At 38.8% G+C, this 27,409-nt stretch overlaps 1 protein-coding gene across 4 annotated transcripts in view; it reads right to left on the reverse strand.

The window, feature by feature from the left end:
- The window catches only part of GRM5 (glutamate metabotropic receptor 5), a 644,995-nt gene that overhangs the window by 93,011 nt on the left and 524,575 nt on the right, over positions 1–27,409 (reverse strand). For all 4 annotated transcript variants that reach the window (XM_086383216.1, XM_086383215.1, XM_086383217.1 and 1 more), the window contains exons 5-7: positions 22,499–22,745; positions 18,117–18,285; positions 11,537–11,663 (exon numbers count right to left, since the gene is read on the reverse strand). In XM_086383216.1, coding sequence (XP_086239342.1) covers positions 11,537–11,663; positions 18,117–18,285; positions 22,499–22,745 — 543 coding nt within the window. The remainder of the gene's footprint in view (positions 1–11,536; positions 11,664–18,116; positions 18,286–22,498; positions 22,746–27,409) is intronic.

Here is a 27,409-nt window from a genome sequence, read left to right on the forward strand (position 1 = left end):
TACATTAACCTTGTGTGATCCATTCATTTGGAATCAGAAATCATTTGGAATCTTATTATATTTTCTAAGAAGGTAATCTAAGTGAGGTTAAAAGAGAAGTTTATAATAGTTCAACAAATTCAAATTCATTGCCTATTCTGTGCCATTTGCTGGGCTAGACAATCATTGACTTAGAGGATATTACTTTAAAATGTGAAAGACATTCAATAGAGGTTGGAACTTTTCCCAGATTTTCTCATTTATTTTTAAATCAGTCTATCTCTATATTCATTTTTAGTCACTATGTTTTTAAACTTAATTAACACTAGTCAATTAAGTGATGCTAGTGGTAAATCATCCATCTGCCAGTGCAGGAGAGGCAAGAGAAGCAGCTTCAGTCCCTGAGTTGGGAAGATCCCCTCGAGAAGGAAAGGGCAACCCACTCCGGTATTCTTGCCTGGAAAATTCCATTGACAGAGAAGTGTGGCAGGCTACAGACCACATGGTCGCAAAGAGTTGGACCCGACTTAGTGACTAAACAACAACCACCACAAAAAAGTAATAATAACTAACATAATTGAATTGTTAATAGGTACCAAACTCCGGGAGTTGGTGATGGACAGGGAGGCCTGGCGTGCTGTGATTCATGGGGTCGCAAAGAGTCGGACACGACTGAGCGACTGATCTGATCTGATCTGACCAAACTATTTGTGTGCTATTTAATCTCTCCAGTAATTCTATGAACTAATTACTACTGTTACCTATACTTTTTAGGTAAGAGGAGCTGAAGCTCAGGGAAGGGAAATTTACATTTTCTTAAAGTCACACAGTGAGTCATTGATGGTGTGTGGATTTCAACAGGGATGTGTCTGACTCCAAGCCTTTTGATTTAAGCCACTGTTATTGGGAGATAATAAAGATGAATTGTTCAAGACATGTTTCACACGCAGTTAGAAATCTCAGCTATATTTTTTTACACTATGTTTGTCATAAATGTTGCCTTTCTTAGATAGCACTGGTGAGTATATATAACAAATGTAAGGGAAATCTATTAATAGAAAATGCTTAGGGATCCAGGAATTCTATTGTTAAAGTATTTTTTTTTTTACAACTGGTTAGAAAGCATCACTATGAACAAAGCTAGTGGAGGTGATAGAATTCCAGTTGAGCTATTCCAAATCCTGAAAGATGATGCTGTGAAAGTGCTGCACTCAATATGCCAGCAAATTTGGGAAACTCAGCAGTGGCCACAGGACTGGAAAAGGTCAGTTTTCATTCCAATCCCAAAGAAAGGCAATGCCAAAGAATGCTCAAACTACTGCACAATTGCACTCATCTCACATGCTAGTAAAGTAATGCTCAAAATTCTCCAAGCCAGGCTTCAGCAATATGTGAACCATGAACTTCCTGGTGTTCAAGATGGTTTTAGAAAAGGCAGAAGAACCAGATATCAAATTGCCAACATCCGCTGGATCAAGGAAAAAGCAAGAGAGTTCCAGAAGAGCATCTATTTCTGTTTTATTGACTATGCCAAAGCCTTTGACTGTGTGGATCACAATAAACTGTGGAAAATTCTGAAAGAGATGGGAATACCAGACCACCTGACCTGCCTCTTGAGAAATCTGTTTGCAGGTCAGGAAGCAAAAGTTAGAACTGGACATGGAACAACAGACTGGTTCCAAATAGGAAAAGGAGTATGTCAAGGCTGTATATTGTCACCCTGTTTATTTAACTTCTATGCAGAGTACATCATGAGAAACGCTGGACTGGAAGAAGCACAAGCTGGAATCAAGATTGCTGGGAGAAATATCAATAACCTCAGATATGCAGATGACACCACCCTTATGGCAGAAAGTGAAGAGAAACTAAAAAGCCTCTTGATGAAAGTGAAAGTGGAGAGTGAAAAAGTGGGCTTAAAGCTCAACATTGAGAAAACTAAGATCATGGCATCTGATCCCATCACTTCATGGGAAATAGATGGGGAAACAGTGGAAACAGTGTCAGACTTTATTTTTCTGGGCTCCAAAATCACTGCAGATGTTGATTGCAGCCATGAAATTAAAAGACACTTACTCCTTGGAAGGAAAGTTATGACCAACCCAGATAGCATATTCAAAAGCAGAGACATTACTTTGCCAGCAAAGGTTTGTCTAGTCAAGGCTATGGTTTTTCCTGTGGTCATGTATGGATGTGAGAGTTGGACTATAAAGAAGGCTGAGCACTGAAGAATTGATGCTTTTGAACTGTGGTGTTGGAGAAGACTCTTGAGAGTCCCTTGGACTGCAAGGAGATCCAACCAGTCCATTCTGAAGGAGATCAGCCCTGGGATTTCTTTGGAAGGAATGATGCTAAAGCTGAAACTCCAGTACTTTGGCCACCTCATGCGAAGAGTTGACTCATTGGAAAAGACTCTGATGCTGGGAGGGATTGGGGGCAAGAGGAAAAGGGGACGACAGAGGATGAGATGGCTGGATGGCATCACTGACTCGATGGACATGAGTCTGAGTGAACTCCGGGAGTTGGTGATGGACAGGGAGGCCTGGCGTGCTGCAATTCATGGGGTCACAAAGAGTCAGACATGACTGAGCAACTGATCTGATCTGATCTGACCATTATGATGTCTGATATTTAGAAAAGGATATTTTCCACAAGTAGGCTTTGATAGGAAACTAAATGTGAAATAGTGATTCACGTGCTTCGAAACAGCTTGGTTATATTCGAAAAAATATTTATGAATACACATTCCTTAGAAATATTCCTTAGAGTTTTGCTTTCTCCTTAAAAATTCTTCTCCCTTTTACCTGGTTAACTTCTCATTTAGACATGAACTTTGATTTGGACATGAAATTTTATTCCATTCCATGACCTGGTTAATTTTTTTCTCCTCCAATATAATCAGCACTTACTCTCATGTAAGCAGTTTTTTTTTTTTTCCTTCTGTCTTCCTTCCTTCCCTTTGTTGTTCTGTTCATTCATTCATTTTCCCTTATTCCTTCTCTCTCTCATTATTAGACAAACGTTAGATTAGTTTCCATGTATGCATGGCGTACTTAAGGCATTGAAATTGCTCTTTATTTGTGTGTGTGTCTGCCCAGGCCCTGGAACGCTCGAGGGTGGGAATTGTGACTCCATGATCTCTGTGTGTCCAGTGTCCAGTGCTTTGTTTGAGCCTCACTGGGGCTATTTGCTAATGAGTGTTTCTGTCCTTTGTGCCGCCAATGCAAATTTAATTATTGTATGTATTATATGTTGTACTCTTAGTGCGGTTATTTAAGTCAACCTTCTTCTACTGTGGACATCTGATGCATAGAAATGGGAGGTCAGACACTTGACATACTTATTTTAATCAAAAGAACCTAGCACAGTGTTGAAAATAGTGTAGAAAGTTGATTAACAAAAAGAACTTTTGCTGAATGAATGAGTAATGGGATAGACAGCTTGTATAGCATGTATTTCCATTCAGATTATTACTTAACTTAGAAGCCAAGAAATTAGAGGTTGCATTATGAAAAACTATTCCATTTAAAATACTAACAGGAACTACTTATTACCACTGTAATTATAAAAAAATAAGCATATTTCTTATCTAAACTTGTAACAAATTTCCTCTAAAGAACCAGAAACACATAATAAATGGAAAGAGGTTTGTTTTTTTTTTACCCTTTCCTCATCCAAAGTGAATTGTAATAATCAAATAGGCAGCACTTTTTACAAACATTTCAAATGAAAAATATCAGAGCAACCTGGAGATAATTAACATGTAACCAGTTTGAAAGCTGAATTTTTTTCTCTTTCTATAATTTCCTGAAAATACAGGGCTCCCAAATGTAATTGTGAAGAGAGACATGTAGTGTAGCATAAAATGGTGGAATCACAGTGGCTGGGCTTGATTTTCCACTAGCTTTGTGACCTTGAGCAATTTATAGAATCTTCCTGGGTCTTAGTTAATTCAGTGGTAAAATAATATGTACCTCATTGGATTCAAAAGGGTAATGCTTAAGATAGTTAAAAAATATTGGTGATGAAAAGCAATTCTTCCCATGTTTCTATTTACTCGTTAAAAGGTAAATAAATAAATAAATAAATAAATAAAGTTCCAAGAAAAGTAGGGCAAACCGAGGAACATAGATGAAGGCCACATTTGTAAGAAGAGAGTAACTCAAATGCCAGAGCTGTGAAACTTGTCAGCAGTTCTGCCTCCTTGGAGCTCATCCCCCTTCCACCCTGCCAGGGTTCCCACTAACTCTCTTTTGTTTGACTCTGTTCTCTTTTTTTCCCCTGAAGTGAAGATACAAAGGTTCCAAAGCAATTAGGTAACTTAGGGAACCACAGGACTTCCTAGAGAATGTTCCTACTGACATTAAAATGTAGATGGGTACTGCCCTCCTTCCATTTTACAACTTTGCACTCTAAGTTATATTTCTTTATGAGTGAAAAGCAGGGAATCATTCTTTCTGTCATAAAGCTTCCCACCAATTTACTTCTTGAAAGTCATGTTGTTGTTGTTTTATGCTTTTTCCTTTTACTTGGGTTTGTTGGAAGGTTGCCAGAGTTGGCATACCCACCTGAAAGTGTTTCCCTGGCTTTGGCTTTGGCCTGGGCCGCTTGTGATCTGCTGCTTATAACCCATCCTAAATTCTCTGAAGGAAAACAAAGATGCTTTCTAGTACAATATTTGCATGTACTGGTGGGGAGTTGTGTTCAGTGAAAAAGTTGTCTTGGCAGAAAACTGAAGGGAATTTTCTGAGTGCCTAGCCCAATTGTTGCCTTCCACTATTTCTTCTTCCTTCCTCTTTCAAACCAGACCTCACTGAAGTTACATTCTTGTCTCAGGGCAACAGTGACCTCCTCCTGTTGACTGTAATTTCTGATCTCTTCATTGCCCTTTATTCCCACTGCATCATCACAGTCCAAACCACCAACAGATTCACGCTGTGACTTGCAACATTTCATTCCCATGGTTTTCTCTCTCCCTCCTTTCAAAGTCCCCAAATGGAGTCTTTATTTTAAAATTTTATCTTTTAATATTCAATTATTTAACTAGCTCAAATAGTATAAAGTATTTTAAACAAATTTTAAACACACAGGGAAGTATAGAACAAACATAAACATCTGGATTCAACAGATACTGATATTTGGTCATTTGTTTCAAATTACATACACATACAACTTACGGATATAATTAAAAACCCTCTTATAAATCCTACCAGACTCCCTCCCATCTGTTTCCAGATGAAACCACTATTCCGAAATCAATATCCTTTCTACTCATGTTTTTAAACAACACTAACACTTTACATTGACTATATGAATGATATTTATAAAGTAGCCCATCATGATTGCAGGTTTCTCTGGTGGCTCAGTGGTAAAGAATCTGCCTGCCAATGCAGGAGACTGGGGTTCGATCCCTGGGTCAGAAGATCCCCTGGAGAAGGAAATGACAACCCACTCTGGTATTCTTACATGGGAAATCCCACGGACAGAGGAGCCTGGTGGGCTACAATCCATAGGGTTGCAAAAGAGTCAGACAAGACTTAGCGACTAAACACCAGTAACAACTATCATGATCGCACTTCCTTTTCTCATTCAATTTTTGGATACTCCTGGAAATAATACTTGCTCTGTTTAAAACTATTCTCTCTGCTCGAATGTAGACATAAGGTCAGAGAATTTTATGTTTTGGTCAGAGAAATGTTGACATTTTCAGTACTTAGAACATTGCCTGGGATAAAGGCATTGCTAGTTATATCACTGTTGAATGAATGACTACATGACTGAATGAATATATATAATGAGTCTTGATTTCCTGTAGAATAAACTTTAAAATAGTTACCATGCCTTATGAAGCCCTGCAAGAGCTGGCCTTTGCTTGGCTTACCTGTCTCATTCCCCCAGGCTCTCAGTTCCTCCTCAGTTTTTGTATTCTAGGCCCCAGACACTCTTCTCTTTCATTTGAATTTGGCCAACTTCCATCTTTAATTCCTACATGGATATGCAGTTCATTGAGGAGGCAACTCTAAACGTCATCCAAGCAGCTTCCAATGACACAGGCTCCTACACCATTCTAGTCTTCTCTGTTGGCACTCAGCATCTTATTACTTGTCAGTATCTAGGATGATAATCACTATGAGGGCAGCGATCCTGTTTATCCTCTTCACTGCCAACATGGATACCTGAAGACTGTTAGACAAACTACTTGCTGTCATTAATGAAAGTGACTTGAATTAGGAATATTGTCTATGTTCTGCCCTCATCCCCATTTAAAATCTTTCTTTTCTTTCTCGTTTTCCTGCCAGGTTTCCGTTCTTTCTCTTTCTAATTCTTGGTTCCTGGTTACTTTCAGTTTCTGATGGCTATTAAAAATATTGTTGGCGTGATATTGGGGCTTCCTCAGTGGCACTAGTGGTAAACAATCCGCCTGGACCAAGAGATGCAGGTTCGATCCTTGGGTCAGGAGGATCCCCTAGAGTAGTGAATGGCAACCCACTCCATTATTCTTACCTGGAAAATTCCATGGACAGAAAGGCCTGGTGGGGGCTACCGTCCATGGGGTTGCAAAGAGTCAGACACGACTGAGGGTGCATGCACACACACACACACATTTATTTTAATGGAGTTATTGATGGAAATACATTCTCATAATACAATATTATATGCATCTGTATGTGTGTGTGCAAACAAGTAACCCACAATCTTACCTCTCATAAACATTTTTTAACAATAGGTAATGTGCATTTCAAACATCTTTCTGTGAATATATACAAGGAAATGGCTAAATATAATATAGACATTAATGTCAGTTGACTGCCTCTCCTAGTTGTTTTTGCAGTTATTTAATCCTAAGATCTCTAACTGTGCTAACAATCTTACAGAGTTGTATTGGAATTAAACAAATTAACATTTGTATGAGGCTTCAGCCAGTTCCTGGCACACAGGAAACATTATGTGTGTGTTAGTTGCCATTATCACAGTGAGGGCACTGACCCGGAGTGACCTGAGCTGTCATGTTATAGGCTGAAGTAGGGCAACTGTAAGCCGAGTAGGTAGAAGAAAGACCCAAGCATCTCTGTAACAAGGTTTGGAATAGCTGAAGCCATCAGAGCAGTCATCCGGCTTAGCTAGCAGAGCCAGGTGCCAAGTGACTGAATCAGAGTCAGTGAGATAGCTACAAACAGCTATAAGCTCTTTGGAAAAGTGCTGCAGATCTTAATTAAAAGTTAAACTTCATGTACTGTCAGTGTGGAGACCTTTCCAGGTTTAGCACTTATTCGCCTTTCTCCCCTCCCACTTTCTCCCCCCTATCCCTGCATATAAACATGCTCACACATATGCATGGAGCAAGAGGAAGGTCATTTCATTCTTCTGCTTGAAAAACTTCCCTGGCCCCACACAGTCCATAGGCTAAGGTCCACACTCCTTAGTTAAAGCTGTCTTCAGAGGATGGCCCTAATACTTCCATCTTCTTTTTGTTAACATTCCCCATCATTTATTGCAGATTGACACACACTTACTGAGGGCCTGCTCTGTGTCAGGCATGGTGTTAGATGCTAGGGACGCAAAGATAAGTGAGATACAGTTATGTCCTTGAGAAACTAAATGATTCAGCAGTAGCGGGGGGTGGGGGGAGATAAGGATATAGGACCTTAAAATCTGTTTGAAAATGTAAAGAGGGAAGCAGAATTTGCTTTAGAAATACAGAATAGGGGGCTTATCAGTGTCTAAGTACAGCAAAGAAAGTATCAGAGAGAAGGTGACATCTAGGCAGAGGTGAGCAGGAATTATTCAAGTAAATAAGGCAGGGAAGGTAACACATGTATGGACATGGAGGAATCAAATAGTGTTGTGTGTAGATGAGAAATTATAAGCAGCCCTTGATACTAGAATGTAAAATGAGAATCGTAAAGTGGTGGTGAATGAAATTAGAAAGATCATAGGAGGGTGAGGGAACTCTATGCCAGGTTGAAAAACTTGGATATATCCCTTAGAGTTATGAAAACACTGGTAAGTGTTGAGCAATTAAATAAAATGGACAGATCTGTATTTGGATACATTATGTACTAGTGAGATGAAAAAACAGAGGCATGTAGCATAAATTTGGGAGTAGAGAAATAAAATGGGAGACTACTGCAATAGTCAAATGTGAGATGATAACTTAGCTAAGGGAAAAGTTTTACAAATAAATGGAGAGGAGGGATAAAAATATTTAGCAGTGCCAATAGGAGAACTTGTTGAGTGACTGGATATGGGTGGCCAGGGAGAGGGGAGAGTTTATATGACTCACTTCTTTTTATTTGGAGAAATGAGAATGATGGTGCCATTCAGAGCCTCAATGCTGCATACTCTTTCCAGTATGATCTTCTTCACTTTAAAAATTTTAAATTTTATTTTTCTCTTTCTTTTGTGGCCACACCATGCAGCATGGAGGATCTTAGTTCCCTGAATTAAGGGGGAATTGAACAGGAATTGAACCTGTGCCCCCCTGCATTTGAAGCCTGAAGTCTTAACCACTGGACTACCAAGGAGGTCCTCTTCTTCACTGTTTTAAAAGTGAACTTGAAGACTATGCCTCAAGACTAAACCTTCTTAAATTTCCCCAGGGTTAGGTGTGGCCTTCTCCATTTTTCCATAATACTTTGCTCATTCCTCCCCTATAGCACTTGGTCGTGAATATACAAATAAAATTTTTTTGTCCTATGTTTTGTAAAATTATCACAATGAGCATGGTCTACTTTTTCATTCAACAGAAAAGAATTTTATTATTACTATTTGGACTATAATAATGTGCTGGGAAAACTGGGGTTAAAAAACAGACATAATTCTTATATAATTTACCATCTTGTTGGGAGAGAGATAAGACTCTTTCCCTCTCCCAGGAGAAGCGGTTATTGTTTACATGCTTTTCTCCCACTAGATTATTAAGTTTCTTGGAAAATTAGACTAATTTTATATTTCCAGTTTTTCTATTTATCTGTTACATTTTCTGGTACACACTAAGGCCTTAATTTGTTAAATGAATTCATACTTGAAAATCTCAAAGACATCTCCAGCTGATCTTGTCTAAAACCAAACTACTGATCTTTATCAAAAAAAGCATTTATTTCTCCAGTCCTCAAGGCAGAAAACTGGGCAGCCTTACTTAATATCCATTGCAACCAATCATCTGTATGTCCCGTTGATTCTACTCCAAAGTACATCCGAAATCTTCCAATGCACTGTTCAGCCCAAGACACCAAGAACTTTTGGTGCCTGCAGTGGCAAGCAGCGGTAACCACCCCATCTATCTCCCTGGTTCCACTTTCCATTCATCTCCAAATTATTCTCCCCCACAGCAAACAGAATAATATTTCAGAAATATGCATCCAATCATGTTTTCTTCTTCTACTATACTCCCTGCAAAGTTTCTCAATGCACTTAGGATTAAACACGCAAATCCTGAACCTGTTCTGTAAGGCTGTATGTGAACCAGCCCCTGCTCTTTTTATGATCTCTTATCACATCGTTTTCTCATTGGCTTATCCATAAATAGACCATTTATCTTAGCCAGAAATGCCCTTCTCATCATTTTTTGATAGCTACGTCTGTATTTATCACTTAGGTCTCTGCTAATTTTCACTTCTTTAGAGAGATCTTTTATGATCACAAATTTAAATTATGTCTCCCCTACTATATTCATTTTCTAAAAATGCTTATTCTTTTGCTTCATACTCCTTAACACAATCTGTCTGTGCCTGTGTATGTGGGACAGGGGGAGGGAGGAAGAGGAAAAGAGTCATATCTCTCTCCCAACAAGAGGGTAAACTACATAAGAACCATGTATATTTTTCAACCCTAGTTTTATCCAGCACATTATTCTAGTGCAAATGGTAATAATAAAATACTTTTCTATTGAATGAATGAAAAGACCATGTTTCATTGTGATAGTTTTACAAAATATAGGACAAGAGTTTACATCATTACACTCATGTTCAAGGTGTTTAGCCATGTAGATAGTTGAATCTGTGAAATACTTGTTCAATTTAATGATAATCCATATTGAAATAAGAAGTTATGAATAGAAAAAAAGTAAAGAAATAGTATAAAGGAAAAGATCACCAATACTGATTTTTATTTCCCTCACAAGAGAACCAATTGTATTTTTTTTCTTTCTTATATTTTTACTCTATGTGTGTGTGTGCTTTATTTCATCTGTTTAGCTAAATTTAATAAAAACTTTATGTTCAGCCCTGACTTGGCTCTGGGGACACCGGAATTTATGAGTATCAGAAAGCTTATCGTCTGTGGTGAAAATGGGACTCAAATGCTGTCACAAGGTACTTGGGTGTTTTATTAAATCAGAATTTTTAATTTTTTTTAAGAAAAGGAAAGTTTTCTGCATAAATACCACTCACTGAAAACAAAGTCTTAATGTGAGCTGGTCTCAGAGGGCCCAAAATCGCAGGATTTTTAGAACCAGGCTTTTGCAATAAGCTAACACAGCTACCATGGATAATCTCTTGTCCTGTGAGGGATTGAGTGTAACACCAATGACATTATAATCTAGCCTCTAGGAGTTTGTGTTAAATCCATCTTAATTGTAAAATGACCAGATGACCTGACCTACCAGGTGGGCCCTCTGCCTGAAATGTCTTTTTCTCTTATTTTCCTGGAAAACTTAGTTTCACAGGTCCCCTTCTCATACTTTCTGTTCACAAATCTGTATCCTTTACTTTATTGTAATCACACTTTTACTTTTTGCCTCTCTCATTAACTTCTTGACAATAGAGTGGCATATCTTTATTTTTATATATTTCAGTGTTAGGCAAAAAGGTGCATAAAATGCATTTACTAAAGGTTTATTGAATAAATTGGAAGGAAAGATGGAAGGTATCATTCGGTTTTCATATTGTAAAGATTAGAAACAACTATAAACTACCATTTTGAGAAGACAGTGACAATCATTTCCTAACATTTTTGGAGGAAAAACTCCTAAACCAAAACATCACGAAAACAACAACAAAAAAAAACAACCCTCCCAAAGTACCCCCCAGATCAGGGAGACACGAGTCTTACCCTGTGTTGACATTATTTGAAAACTCTAATGAGTTAGAGGTTTCTGGTTTAGGTTAGGATAAGCACTAAGAGAAACAAAGAGTTTTAGACCAAATTCTACCTAATTCTGTGCTATCCTTTGGTCCTTGGACATAGCATGACGTATTTTAGTCTCTTCCCGGCCAATGTTTCTCTCTCTACTCCTCTCTACGCCTCCACAGTTAACTGGGGTCCTTCCTAGCAACTTCTGGGAATATCCTGAAGATGGGCTGAAAATGCCCAGTAGACAACCTAAGGATTCTGGTCCAGTTTAGCGGTGAAGGCAGGAATGTAGGCTGATTTCTCTCTGAGATACAAGATTTTCATGATTAGCCTGGGTGTTGGGAAGCATTCTGTTCCTAAGGGAACTCTTTGTTGCATAAACAGTTCCACTAAGATGAGGACCGCTTGGAGATGTAACCCCCTCCCACGTCTGTGTCCTTCCGGAGTTTGGAGGGAGGTGCCTGTGCTGACATAGTGCTGCGTGTACCTGTGAGGTCGTCAGTGGGCCAGGACCCCAGCTGGCATGCCTTGCAGGTATACTCATCAAAGACATACTCGTTCTCCTTACAAGGTGTGCAGGTCCAACAGCAGCTCACCTCTCCCTTCCGGATCACCTACGGCAAATATCGACATTTTTGATTATTTTTTTTCTCACATAGATAAAAATACAGCAATCTCCTATTCAAACATACTGCTTTACAAAGCCGAAAGGGGCTTTCACATAAATTATTTCAGATGTTTTTGGTTAGTATGAATATGGACATTCTCATTTTATAATTAAAGAAACAGACTGAGTTTAAGCAACCAGTCCAACATCATAAACCTGGTTGGAGACAGGGTCAAGAATGAAATTAAGTGTAAATCTCTGGATAATTAGCTTTAGCTACCTGTACTAATGAAGTGACTGTATTTGTGCTCACAAGTAAATATGTTTACATTTCCATATGTGTAAATGTAACTGAATTTCCCCCAGAGTTTGTGCCTTTCTTTGCTTCAAATTATGAATTTTTGCTTTCTGGATTTCCCTTGGCTTCCTGCCACTAGTTGAATAATTGTTAGGGAAAAAAAAAAGCCCCTCATGGTATATCTATTAAAGTTTAAAAAAATCTATCTATATTGATAAAGCAATTAAGAATTTGTTTTGAATTCAGAGGCAGAAGATGCTTTTTCTGGAGATCACTTCTTAGACTGTTTCTACTAAAAATCTGGCTCAACAATTCATCCCATTCCTTCCTATTCTAGTAGTTTTGATTTGCTTGGGAGGAAGAGGGATAAGGTCACTGAGACTGTTATATTCCTCTTCATCTGTTTCATTTTTTAAAAAGGCAATGGGAAATAATTGAAATAATTTAACAGCTGAAAGAGTCCCAGATGTTATTCTTTAGAAATGGGTCTCTCTCTCTCTCTTTTTTTTTTTTCCCCCACCAACTGGTACATGAATAGCCTCTGTGGAATAGAGACAGCATTCATTAAACATTCCTATAAATAATTAAATCTGTGATTAAAAACTAGACACAGAAGTGATTACACTTCAGATTCCTTGTCTGAGATGCTAACTCTCTTAACGACCTTTGATAATAACGTCTGGATTTCTGTAGCTAAACACAGTTGTGAGCTGGCACGCCTTTCTTCTATTCTGCACTGTCCCTCGTGCTGACTTTTGGCACTCCAGCAATATAAGTAGGAAATGATGACAAAAGGACCTGAAACATCCTTTCCCTAAAATAACCAGATACATGAGGCAAAACTGCTAATCAGACCTGCTTCATCTATCTAAAGCTTCCTTCATAAGAATATTGACTGTGTACAGGTAATTTAGTGCATGCCATATGGTGTCATCTCATTGAAACTTTGGAATAGCTCTGTATAAGGCAGCTAGTTTTATTTTATTCATTTTTTTGGGGGTGGGGGAGAAAACTAAAGTTTAGAGAGTTCGCACAACATGTGGGTAAATGAGAGATCAAATAATGCCTGTTGGACTTTGAGGTCATGCTCATAAATATTGAGCCTTATTGGTTTATATCAAGATAGGGTTCATGATATTTTGAAATAGGTGGAGGAAAGAGAATCAAGGGGTACCAAAGTTCCAGTCTTACTTATGGTGTTGTTCAGTCGCTCACTTGTGTCCACCTCTTTGTGACCCCACAGAGCAGTAGCTTACCAGGCTCCTCTGTCCATGTGATTCTCCAGACAAGAATACAGGGTTGCCATTGCCTCCTGCAGGGGATTTTTCCAACCCAGATTTTGAACCCAGGTCTCTTGCATTGGCAGGCACATTCTTTACCACTGAGCCATCAGGGAAGCCATCTTACTTAGAGCCACCAAATAATTGTGTAGCCTGGAGCAGTCTCCCAGCTGATTCTCTTTCTTCCAACCGAGACTAATGCTTTTGAAATAAAACCTGTGTTTAGAGTCCCCTGAGGATTAAGTCTGTGGCGAAGGGAATGGCAACCCACTCCGGTATTCTTGCCTAGAAAATTCAGTGGACAGAGAAGCTTGATGCTCTATAGTCCATGGGGTTGTAAGGAGTCAAACACAGCTGAGTGAATCGAGTATCATGATGATTTGTAAACTGTGTGTGTGTTAGTTGCTCAGCTGCGTCTGACTCTTGCGACCCCATGGACTGTAACCTGCCAGGCTCCTCTGTCCGTGGAATTCTCCAGGCCAGAATTCTGGAGTGGGGAGCCATTCCCTTCTCCAGGGGATCTTCCCGACCCAGGGATGAAACCCAGGTCTCCTTCATTGCAGGCAGATTCTTTACCATCTGAGACACCAGGGAAGCCCTTGTAAACTGTAGAATACTTTTAAATATTAACTATTTTATTAGTAATATACATATACATACCCACATAGAGATATGGAATTCATTTTCAGGGTATTTTCAACCACACTTGGTAAAAAATTATCATTGGGACGGTTACTAGATTTTGTAATGCAAGGAGGCACATTTCAAATGCTGAAGGATTCTTTCTTAGCGGCCTAGCAAACAAAAGCACTTGCATTTTTCCTCTTAGAAATATGCTGACTTTCTGTGATTCAACTTGCATGGCTTTATAAATTTCAGTTTTTTACCAGAAAAGCTCATGACCTTTTCCAAGATTAATTCCAATTATTATGATCTTTTTTGAATTGATAGGGACAACATAATGTCTTCCGATCATTAAGAACTGGTTTGTTTTACCTTTTGTCATTTGTTATATATGTTCTGTTTCACATTCATTTTGAATACAAGAGGTGCTGACAGTTCTTTCAGACTAATTTCCAATCTTTTTGAACACCCTGGAAGTAGTATGCTTTCCTTATGAATAACAATATGTAAAATATTTGACCCTTTGCCAGACTAAGTGTCCTTTCATGGACCCTAAATTAACAAATCTGACCAATGCTATGAGGTGTTGATATCATTAGGGAAGCTGTTCAGTGACCATTTTAAGCCATATCAAGAAAGTGTAGTCAGTTATATATTTCAGTTCAGTTCAGTTGCTCAGCAGTGTCTGACTCTTTGCGATCCCATGAACCGCAGCACGCCAGGCCTCCCTGTCCGTGACCAACTCCTGGAGTCCACCCAAACCCATGTCCATTGAGTCAGTGATGCCATCCAACCATCTTATCCTCGGTCATCCCCTTCTCCTCCTGCCCTCAATCTTTCCCACCATCAGGGTCTTTTCAAATGAGTCAGCTCTTTGCATCAGGTGGCCAAAGTATTGGAGTTTCAGCTTCAACATCAGTCCTTCCAATGAACATCCAGGACTGATCTCCTTTAAGATGGACTGGTTGGATCTCCTTGCAGTCCAAGGGACTCTCAAGAGTCTTCTCCAACATCACAGTTCAAAAGCATCAATTCTTTGGTGCTCAGCTTTCTTTATAGTCCAACTCTCACATCCATACACGACCACTGTAAAAACCATAGCCTTGACTAGACTGACCTTTTTTGACAAAGTAATGTCTCTGCTTTTGAATATGCTATCTAGGTTGGTCATAACTTTCCTTCCAAGGAGTAAGCATCTTTTAATTTCATGGCTACAATCACCATCTGCAGTAATTTTGGAGCCCAGAAAAATAAAGTCTGACACTGTTTCCCCATCTATTTGGCATGAAATGATTGGACCATATGCCATGATCTTCGTTTTCTGAATGTTGAGCTTTAAGCCAACTTTTACACTCTCCTCTTTCACTTTCATCAAGAGGCTCTTTAGTTCTTTTTCACTTTCTGCCATAAGGGTGGTGTCATCTGCATATCTGAGGTTATTGATCTTTCTCCCAGCAATCTTGATTCCAGCTTGTGCTTCTTCCAGCCCAGCATTTCTCATGATGTACTCTGCATAGAAGTTAAATAAGTAGGGTGACAATATACAGCCTGGACGTACTCCTTTTCCTATTTGGAACCAGTCTGTTGTTCCATGTCCAGTTCTAACTGTTGCTTCCTGATGTGCATACAGGTTTCTCAAGATGCAGGTCAGGTGGTCTGGTATTCCCATATCTTGAAGAATTTTCCACAGTTTATTGAGATCCACACAGTCAAAGGCTTTGGCATAGTCAATAAAGCAGAAATAGATGTTTTTCTGGAATTCTCTTGCTTTTTTGATGATCCAGCGGATGTTGGCAATTTGATCTCTGGTTCCTCTGCCTTTTCTAAATCTCGCTTGAACATCTGGAAGTTCACAGTTCACGTATTGCTAAAGCCTGGCTTGGAGAATTTCGAGCATTGCTTTACTAGCGTGTGAGATGAGTGTAATTGTGTGGTAGTCAGAACATTCTTTGGCATTGCCTTTCTTTGGGATTGGAAGGAAAACTGATGTTTTACAGTCCTGTGGCCACTGCTGAGTTTTCCAAATTTGCTGGCATATTGACTGCAGCACTTTCAAGGCATCATCTTCCAGGATTTGAAATAGCTCAACTGGAATTCCATCACCTCCACTAGCTTTGTTCGTAGTGATGCTTTCTAAGGCCCATTTGACTTCACATCCAGGATGTCTGGCTCTAGGTGAGTGATCACACCATCATGATTATCTGGGTCATGAAGATCTTTTTTGTACTGTTCTTCTGTGTATTCTTGCCACCTCTTCTTAATGTCTTCTGCTTCTGTTAGATCCATACTATTTCTGTCCTTTATTGAGCCCATCTTTGCATGAAATGTTCCCTTGGTATCTCTAATTTTCTTGAAGAGATCTCTAGTCTTTCCCATTCTATTTTTTTCCTCTATTTTTTTTGCACTGATCACTGAAGAAGGCTTTCTTATCTCTCCTTGCTATTCTCTGTAACTCTGCATTCAAATGGGTATACCTTTCCTTTTCTCCTTTGCTTTTTGCTTCCCTTCTTTTCACAGGTATTTCTAACGCCTCCTCAGACAGCCATTTTACTTTTTTGCATTTCTTTTTCTTGGGGATGGTCTTGATTCCTGCCTCCTCTACAATGTCACGAACCTCCATTATATATTTAATGGAGTGAAAATGAGATCTGGTTGGGAAAATAGAATTTGGGATTAAAAAAGACTATATAAACATTACAACAAATTAACTAGTATTGAAAATATGGTAACAGGGAGTTAAGTTCTTCCACTGGGTAAGTTATTCCTGGAAGAAAGGGGTAGAAAAGCATATATAAAGAAATCTCCTGAAACAATCATTCAACATTTTGAAGTTACAGGTTCAAACTGTATTGCTATGAAGGGTCAAAACAGACCACTTCCATGTAGTAATTTATACCAGCTAATCTTTATATGGGAAGGGCTGGAAATTATGGACAGTTGATATTTTAAGTGAGTCTAAAAAGAGTTTCACATGAAGAGTTTAATTGCAAGATGATTGGTCAAGATGCAAATGGTCACTGAATATTAGGAGTTGGCAACCTTTTTTTACAAAAGACCAGATAGTAAATATTTTCGGCTTATGGTCGATAGCCAGGGCTGATTAAGGCTACCCCTCTAATGTTTTTTTCAAATAGCTCCCCTCCCACTTTCCACTCTCACTGTTGCTTCCATAATGCAGGGCCCTTGGCATCACTGTTGCGGTGTCCTTTTAACTTGTCTCTTCTTTCTTTATTCTTTTCTCATAACTCTTCTCATGAATCTTCACTACTCAGACGGTAAAGAATCTGCCTGCAATTCAGCAGATCCCTGGGTCAGGAAGATCCCCTGGATCTCCAGTATTCCTGCCTGGAGAATCCCTTGGACAGAGGAGCCTGGTGGGCCACATTCCACGGGTTCGCAAAGAGTTGGACATGACTGAGTGACTAACACTTTCGCCTTATGTCAGCATCTTGGACAAAATTTTTTCAGACTCCTGGTTAAAAATAAGTTCAACCTGTTTAGTATGGTATCCAAAACTCTCCACAAATGTAGCTTCAATCTATCATTGCAGGTTTCTCTTTCACAGTAACCAGAGCACTGCACCCTAGCTTAATTCACTGTTATTCCAGAACAATCTGACCACTTCTGTACTTTTCCTGTTGTTCTTCCCTCTAAATTGATGACTTCCCTGCATCCCTCTCTGATATCATATCCACTTTTCATGGTTCAATGTCTGACATTTTATGGAGAAGACATTTGTTCCTTTCTTCTGTAGGAACTTATTTAAGCTCCCTTTTATTTTCTTTCTTTTAATGAAGTCATCACATTTTATATAACATTACTTCTCTGTGCCCACACGGTTGTTCCTCATTGAGACTATTAATCTTGTGAGAGTAAATGTGTCTTACTTATTTTTGCCCCACTAATGTAAACTATTACATTAGAGGAGTTTGATAAATATTTGTTGTTAATTAGAAATTGATGTGAATTCCAGCTGTGAACTCTTTATTCCCAGGAAGCACGTCTTCTAAAGGCTTACGTGAGTAGACAGGGTGTAAGCATGACTCACCAGTTGGTTCAGTCAGTCCCACTGCTAAGACTGTTCTGGGTTTTACTAAGTATTGAAAGGACTTAATAAGAAAAGAATTAGATGTTTTTGACATTAGAAGCTTACTGTGGAAAAGGCAAAACAAATGTCTCAACTTGTTCAAAACATTCAGTGATAATGAATCCATTAGAACTTACAACAAAAATGAAAGAAACACAGGCTCTATTTTACCTTTATCTGGCCTTTTTCACATGGTTCACTGCACACAGATCTGATGATGTGGCTTTTCTTGGCCCACACTTCATCATCATCCATTTTTAATTCTCCATTGTCCCAGCTTCCAACATTGATATAATCAAAATAATCTTTTCCCATTTCTTTGAAGTTCATTATTTCATACCTTAGAAACAAGAATGTAATAATTATTCAGCTAAAATATAAATATTCAGTTATGAAAAAGCAACAGATTTCTGTCCTCCAAAATGTACCTATTGTCATATTAGTGACACTGGAATTTTCCATGACAGTACACTTAGAATAACAAAAAGCTTGTCTGTTTCACTTTCTCTTCAGAGACCTTTTTTTTTTTTTTTTTAACTTTGAAGCTTACACCTGAAATAGAAAATAATCCCGTGTGAGAAGGTGACTTGACCTCAGTGTGATGAAAGACAGTTTTGGAAAAACTTTAAGAAGTTTAAGGAAGTACTTCTTTAGGCTTCTTAAAAAGACAGCAAGGTTTTCATCTCCTCTGAAATAAAATGATAAATTTCCTTTGTTAACTAAGTGAGAAATTTGGTAAATCTTTAATCTTAGCTTCAGCTTTAGAGAATGTGGAGGTAATTTGGATAGGATCTGAGCCTTTCTTATTTTATCCTTTATCAATGGCTAAACTCATTGTATAAAGACACTTTAAGGAATGATGTTTAAAATAGTTGTGACAATTGACAGCTTCTAAAGTACCGTATGCAATGTAGAAATGCTGGAAAGTACTAGTACCTTGTGAATTCTCAGCCTTTATCATCTCTTGTTCTTAGGCCATGTTGTCTGTTTTATATACTCATACTTACAAATCCCCACAATATAATGTTTATATTTTTGCTTTAAATAGTGATTTGTACTTAATCTGACGTTGATTCTCCATGTCTCCTCTGCTCAGTTATGGTTATTCCCAGGTATCAACATGTGTGTGTGTGTGTGTGTGTGTGTGTGTGTGCGCGCGCACGCATGTGTGTGTCTGACTCTCTTCGACCCCATGGATTGTATTCTGCCAGGCTCCTCTGTCCATGGGATTCTTCAGGCAAGAACACTGGAGCCGGTTGCCATTTCCTCCTTCAGGGGATCTTCCTGACTGAAGGATTGAACCCGAGCCTACTGCCTGTGTCTCCCGCATTGGCAGGCAGATTCCTTACCTCTTGAGCCACCTGGGAAGCCCCAGGCAGTCACAGGGCCTCTTAAACCTTATTTGTCAGTGGACTCCTATTTATCTGTTGGGGTCAGAAAACTTTTGCTATAATGGGACAGATAGTAAATATTTTAGGCTTTGTGAGATGGCTTCTGCTGAAACTACACAACACTGTTAGAGCAGTGTGAAAGAGCCATAGACAGTATCTAAACAAACAACTACGCCAGGGGAATCTTCCCAGCCCAGGGATCCTCTGCACCAGCAGGCAGATTCTTTACCACTGAGTCACCAGGAAAGTCCAAAATAAATTAAGCTGTGTTCCAGTAAAACCTTATTTACAAAAACAGCAGACCTGATTTGGCCTGTGGGGCAGTTTGCCAACCTGTGATCTATCCCGTTAGTGGTAAATAGTAAAGGTCCATATTTTTTGTCTATAATTCTAAAATCCTTAGAGCTCTTACAAACCATAAGTTTTTTCATAATGCACTTGGCAGCAAATCATGAGCCATTCTGAACTTATCTAGTGACAGAACTTGACCCACAGTGTCATGAGACACTTAACTGTGAATATGCATATGTTTTGCGGTAGAAATATTAATGCGTTGTTTAAGGAATACTGCTCCACAGTATGCTGCAGGCATTATATGACTGTATACTTTTGTAAACCAAAAATTCAGAATTCTGTACCACACTTGCCCAAGGGTTTCAAGAACTGTAATAGTCTAGTTATGTGAGACTTAAAAGCAGTGATTGAATTTGAGTCTCTAACAATCTGTAGTTACGCGTGCCAGTCTAAGTTGTCACCTCTCCTAGCTTCCCCTGTTTATGATCTTCCCCTTGTGGCCCCAGCATTTTAGGAGAACCCCTAATCACCCTAGTCTCCTCTGGTTTATGGCCCAGGTTGAAATGCCTTTGATTTAGCTGCAACTTTTACTCTAGAGAAATAACAATGCAGTGCCTACAAATACATTTCCACGAGAACAGGGGCTTTTTGATTTTGATACTGTAATTGGCAGGCTGCTGTATCGGGTTAGGAGTTGAAGTCCAGAAGACTGAGTTAGAATCTTGACTCTATCATATATTAGGCTGTATCTTTGGGCAAGTCATTTAACCTTTGTAAGTCTCAGTTTGTGAGCCTTCAGCTAGAAAAGAGTATGATAATATTACTTACCTCATAGGATTAAAATGTAGAGGATTTAGCTAAGTGTTTGCCTCAGAACACACACTCAGTAAATATGAGTTGTAATTATCTTGTAACTATCACTGGATTCATTGGAAAAAACAGAAAATTTGCAAACCGCTTTTTTTCTGAGTTTGGCTTGTATGCTCAGGGGCCAATTCTGATTATTTATTAGTAGATTACTGTAATATCCAACCTTAGTAATGAATGAGAAGTCTCTAAACAACTGTGAATTCCCAGAAATTGTTTGCAAAATTTTATGGATATTGTCCATGAGAGAATACTTATAAATCTCATCTGAGTCTTAAAGAGATTCCTATTCTGCAAATAGTTAAGGGCCAGTGTCCTAAACATCCCCTATTCCAGCATATTTGGGAGATTGTGAATGAGACAGTGATGTTCAGATCTGTTAAGCTTTCCCACTAGAATAGAGCTGAGCCATCTGAGCTATTTCTTCATTGTCTGGTTTCTGGAACTGACTTAGGTACATGTCATGAAAACTATTTGAATGGATGGAGCTGTAGTCAACAAAGGCTATGAACAAGTCCCAAGCTGATGTCAGTGCTCCAGGGATGCACACAGGAATAATAAATCCACGGGACGATGTCAGAGCCCAGCCTTGACCTGAGCCTGAAGCCTGAGCTTATTCACTGACCTGTCCTAAGAAGTTCTAGAGAAGGAAATGGCAACCCATTCCAGTATTCTCACCTGGGAAGTCCCATGGACAGAAAAGCCTGGCAGGCTATAGTCCATGGGGTCACAAATGACATGACTTAACAACTAAACACCGAACACCAAGCTGCCTTACAATGAATGTGAAGTTCTCTTTGGCCCAGAGAAAATGCTTACATTTCTGCCAAGTAGAAAGCAATATATAAAAGTCTTTATATATATATATAAAAGTCTTATCTTGGCCAACAGCTTGCATGGAGCAGTAGTCATCAACTCGCTAGAACAGAGAAAGTATCCAGCTCTCCTCTTGGCTGCCTGATTTGGAACTGCTGTCACATAGAAGTTCAGCTTGTGAGATAGTAACAGCTGCATCAGTGATAAACTCCAGCTCGCATCAGGCATGTGAAACAAGCTAGACCAAGATGGCTGGTACCATGTGTGGGCACATGGCGTGTGAGTCATGGAGGGACTCATGGGACCTTCTCTTGGCAGGATAAGCTGCAAACAGTGTAAACACAGCCTCTCCAGGCATACCTGTCAAGCAAAAGCTGTGGCTGGAAAAATAGCAGGGGTTTTACAGTGGCCAACCCAAGGACCCTGACTGTCCTAATGCAGGGCAGATCGAAGACTCAGCCCTGCTATAAGTCAGAATGTCACTTCAGTGACATTATCCCTCATGGATTAAAAGTCTCATGTGAAGAGTCACTTAAGAATTTAGAGTCTTAGATAGATGTGGAAGATGGTAAGTTCTAGGTACTTAATGACTTCCCTGGAGGCTGGCCTATAATTATGAGTGAGTTCGTATTTCTCAGGCTCCTCTGTAAGTGAAAGGTAAAATTTTAGAGAAAAATGCCATTTAGACCTCAAGAAGGGAGACAGTGTTCCAGTGGAGGATTCTAAAATAAAATATGACTTGTAACTTACTGTACCTACAACAAACAATAGAATAACACCTCAGTCCTGTTTCTGGATTACCAGAAATAAAATTCTTCCTGTTTCAGAATAATTCTGTGACCCAAGAAGATATCAGAATACATGGAATAACAGGGCAAGTATGTACAGAGAAACCATGAACTGGCTTTTAATTATCCAACTATACTGTGAGGTTCCTGCCTCTAAGTGTGGGTCTCGGAAGTGTGGTGATGATTCCAAGAGCGCGTTTTAGACATCGGCATTCACACTTTTTCCTGGCCACAGGAAATGGGGCTTCCTCTCTCTGTCTTTACTCGCTTTGTGATGTCAGAACTAAGCACACATGTCCGGGAAGCATAGATAACCACAAAGGAGAGAAATAGGCTCCACAGGATCAAGAGACAGAGTGATCAGGCTCTGGTGTCTAGAGGAGAACGGTAACAATACCTTCCTGGAGAGTCTCCATTCTCATCAAATAGGATCATGTCTCCAGAAACCCCAGTAAAATTGGTTTTCATCAGAGAGTCCAAAAGTTTCCGTCCGTCAATTGGCTTCATGGCGTCACAGAGGCCCGCATAGCCTGGACAGAGGGCCATCTGCATGTTGTGGAGCCCGTAGGCCATGGAATAGATTGCATTGATCACAAATCCCATTTTGGAGTCTTGCACATGATGTGTTCTCAGAGTCAGAGAACCTGTGGGAAAACAAATTAGGGATTAAATTTGAGATTTAATCCTACTGTAGCTCTTTATGGATTCTGAATAATTTGACAATGCATTAGAACAATTTATAAGAATTAGAACCAGAGGAAATACGAAGGACAGGTGCCAAAATAGTATTCCTAATACTATTAGTATTCCTAATTCTCTTCTATGTTCATGTTTTCCCCCCAAGACCTTAAAGACCTGAATCCCCTCCAGTACCAAGATTCACTTCCTCTATTACCAAATTCTGGGGATGGATGGAGTATAGCACTCCATCAAATTCCACAAACTTTATCTTAAAGACAGATTAATCTACCAAGTACTTACCTGTGATAATACACTTCCTTGGTTTAGATATCCTCAACAAATCTCCAGTTTCTCCAATTAATATCTGACAAATCTCCAATTAAGTCTTAGCTGAGCAAAGTAGATACCCTATTGTCTTGCCTCAACTTACCTAGTTGGATTTAACACCTACTACTTCCAGCCTCAAAGTATATGTGCTCCATAAATTGACCTATTTGGAAATTCTGAAATACAATATTTAAGCCCCATTAATTCATCCATGAATTAAATATTTACTGGAGTCTGAGTACACATAAAGCTCTGTGTATGGTGATCTAAGGAAAATATAAAAATGAATTGGAGATGGATTCTGCACTTAAGAGGAGACTTGTTCAGTAATAGAGATAAATTATGTAACACTGAAAGGCAGAAGGTGATAAATCTATAACAGATGTGGAGTTAAAATCTATTGAGATCCAAAGAGGGAGCAATCCCTGTCAATGAAGGGCCCTTGGGAACATTTCATTAAAGAACTAACATTTGGGATGAATTACTGGTTAAACAAATATGGAATGAATGCCTGTTCGTTCTGACTGCTCAGAACTTGCTGAAAGTGGGGAACATAATGTAGAATAAAATAGACATGGTTATTGTTTTTGTTACTCAGAGTCTAGAGGGCAGATAAGCATCTTAGCAGGACTGAACAGGGAGGAGCACTAGACCAAGAAACTCACTGATGCTGAGCACTGTAGCTGAGTATCTGCTGGATGAAGAGGTGAGGACAGCATGTTTGAAGGTTCACAGGTGAGATCAAACACACTATGTTGGGGAACCTTTAAAGAGGTTGGAATGTTTGGAATGTAGGGTAGGAGGTAGGAGAATGAGGAGAAATGAAATAGTAGAGGAAGGCAGGATTGCTTAAGCCAGGTTAAGAGCCCTAGGATCTTTTGCTGTGTTTAAAATAGGAAAAAAACATGATCAGATTTCTAATTTAGAAAGATCAATCTGACTACATTGGAGAAACATTTAAAGGGCTGCAGGAGTGGAGTCATGAAGACCCATTAAGCGGTAATGCAGTGATCCCAGGGACAGGTGAAAATGCCCTTGCTGAGGGTAGAGGTCATGATTATGGACAGAAGTATTTAGGAGATGGAATCTACTACCAGGCCTGGTGATTGAGGAATGGAGAGGAGTGAAACATGTAGAAAGAACATGGGTATTACATAAAAGTAACAGATCAGGTAAAGACAGAACATTTCATATGGGGAGAAGTTTTTATTTAAGAGATATATAGGAACTCTCCAAAGATGACATGACTTTTTATGACTTTCAAACAGTATTGGCATAGAGGCTCCTGGGGAAGCCAGCATGGTTCATCCTAACATAAGTATAAGATGGGTAATCTTGTTTCCATCTCAGGACAAGACACTGGCCCTAGGCTACTTTCCAACCAAATCTTACAATTTCCTTTTCTGCACAGACTCTATTCACATTCACATTTGACATTTGACCTCATACCACTGGAAACGCCATTGTTCTAGGTGCTAAGTCAATACTTGGGAGTCACTTTTGACTTTTTTTCTTTCCTTCATTCTCTGTCTACTTTTGTTTGATCTATCTTCAAAATATATCCAGAATTAGATTATTTGATGCAAATCTACTTTTGTCAGGTTCAAGATATATATCCTGTCTGGATTATAGCAATAGTCTTTTAACTAGATTCTTTCTTTCTACCTTAAACTATTCTATCCCCACTCCAGTAAATTTTTAATGCAATAACTATAAAAATATTCTTAAAATAAGAGTCAGATTATGATACTCCTCTGATCAGACTTTCTAGTGGCTCCATTATTACTGAAGGAAAAAGCCAATGTCCAAGCCATGACTTTCAAAGACAAACAGGATTTTGACTCATGGTATTCTACACCTTATCCTTCTGACTCTTAATATTCTTTACTTAAATTATTCCTCCCTGAATATTTAGAAAGAAAAGCAACTAATTACATACAATTAAGAATGTTAAAAGACAAATATTAAAATAATCTGTACCTATTAATACAATAAGAAGTTGAGGGATACACAAAATTTAAAAAATGTAAAATATGACATCAAAACCCTAAAATGGTGGGGACTGGTGGTGGTAAAAGCATAAGCTTATTAGAATGCATTTGAATTTATGAGATCACTAACTTAAAATAGTCATCTATAAATATAGATTGTTATATAGGAACCTCATGGTACACAAACCAAAAACCTATATAATAGATACACACCAAAAAGAGAAAGGATGCTGAACATAACACAGCAGTTATAAAGTCAGAAGAGAGAAAGGAAAAAGGAACGAAAAAGAACTATGGAACAACCCCAGAACAATTAACCAAAATGCAGTGAGCTAATTGCTGTTGTGGTTTAGTTGCTAAGTTGAGTCAGACTCTTTTGTGACGCTATGGACTGTAGCCCACTTGGCTCATGTGTCCTTGGGATTTCCCAGGCAGGCATACTGGAATGGGTTGCCATTTCCTTCTCCAGGATATCTTCCTGACCCAGGGATCAAACCCATGTCTTCTGCATTGGCAGGCAGATTCTTTACCACTGAACCCCCAGGGAAACCCAATAAGTAAATACTTATCAATAATTCTTTAAATGTAAAGGGACTTTAGTCCATATATGTTCCAATCAAAATACATAGAATGAATGGATAGAAATACAAGACCCATGTATACATTGTCTATAAGAGACTCACTTCAGATCTAAAGACAAGTGAAAGTGAGGGGATGGAAAAAGATAATCCACGCAAATGGAAATGAAAAGAAACTGGGGCAGCAATACTTGAATCAGACAAAATGGACTTTAAGACAAAGACTGTTACCATCTTTCTAAATTCCATATATATGTGTTAGTATACTGTATTGGTGTTTTTCTTTCTGGCTTACTTCACTGTGTATAATAGGCTCCAGTTTCATTCACCTCATTAGAACTGATTCAAATGCATTCTTTTTAATGGCCGAGTAATACTCCATTGTGCATATGTACCATGGCTTTCTTATCCATTCATCTGCTGATGGACATCTAGGTTGCTTCCATGTCCTGGCTATTATAAACAGTGCTGCGATGAACATTGGGGTACACATGTCTCTTTCCCTTCTGGTTTCCTCAGTGTGTATGCCCAGCAGTGGGATTGCTGGGTCATAATGCAGTTCTATTTCCAGTTTTTTAAGGAATCTCCACACTGTTCTCCATAGTGGCTGTACTAGTTTGCATTCCCACCAACAGTGTAAGCGGGTTCCCTTTTCTCCACACCCTCTCCAGCATTTATTGCTTGTAGACTTTCGGATCACAGCAATTCTGACTGGCGTGAAATGGTACCTCATTGTGGTTTTGATTTGCATTTCTCTGATAATGAGTGATGTTGAGCATCTTTTCATGTGTTTGTTAGCCATCTGTATGTCTTCTTTGGAGAAATGTCTATTTAGTTCTTTGGCCCATTTTTTGATTGGGTCATTTATTTTTCTGGAATTGAGCTGCAGGAGTTGCTTGTATATTTTTGAGATTAGCTGTATACGAGACAGCAAAAGAGACACTAATGTACAGAAGTCTTTTGGACTCTGTGGGAGAGGGAGAGGGTGGGATGATTTGGGAGGATGGCATTGAAACATGTATAATATCATATATGAAACGAGTCACCAGTCCAGGTTCAATGCACGATACTGGATGCTTGGGGCTGGTGCACTGGGACGACCCAGAGGGATGGTATGGGGAGGGAGGAGGGAGGAGGGTTCAGGATGGGGAACACGTGTATACCTGTGGGGTATTCATGTTGATATATGGCAAGACCAATACAATATTGTAAAGTTAAAAAATAAAATAAAATTAAAATTAAAAAAAAATAAACAAAGACTGTACCAATAGACAAAGAAGGACATTACTTAATGATAAAGAGATCAATCCAAGTTGAAGATATAACTGTTGTAAATATATATGTAGTCGAAATAGAAGCATCTCAATATATAAAGCAAATAACTGAGAAACATAAAAGGAGAAATTGACAGTAATTCAATAGTAGGAGAATGCTTTAAGACTTCACTTAAATCAATGGACAGATTATCCAGACGGAAAGTCAGTAATGTCCTTATGATATATTAGACCAGATGGATTTAACAGCTACACATGGAACATTCCATCCAAAAGCAACATTCTTCTCAAGTGCACAGGGAACATTCCTTAGGATAGAAAACATACTAGGCCAGAAAACAAGCCTTAATAAATTTAATATTTATTAAATAAATAAATAAAACTCTGACCATAACAGTATGAGACTAGAAATTGACTACAAGAAAAAACTACAAAAAATACAAACAGCTGGAGTCTA

The sequence above is a fragment of the Bos grunniens genome, chromosome 29 (genome assembly GCF_055505025.1).
Source record: "Bos grunniens cultivar Pamir isolate PY7600 chromosome 29, Bosgru_T2T1.0, whole genome shotgun sequence".
Classification (NCBI taxonomy): domain Eukaryota; kingdom Metazoa; phylum Chordata; class Mammalia; order Artiodactyla; family Bovidae; genus Bos; species Bos grunniens.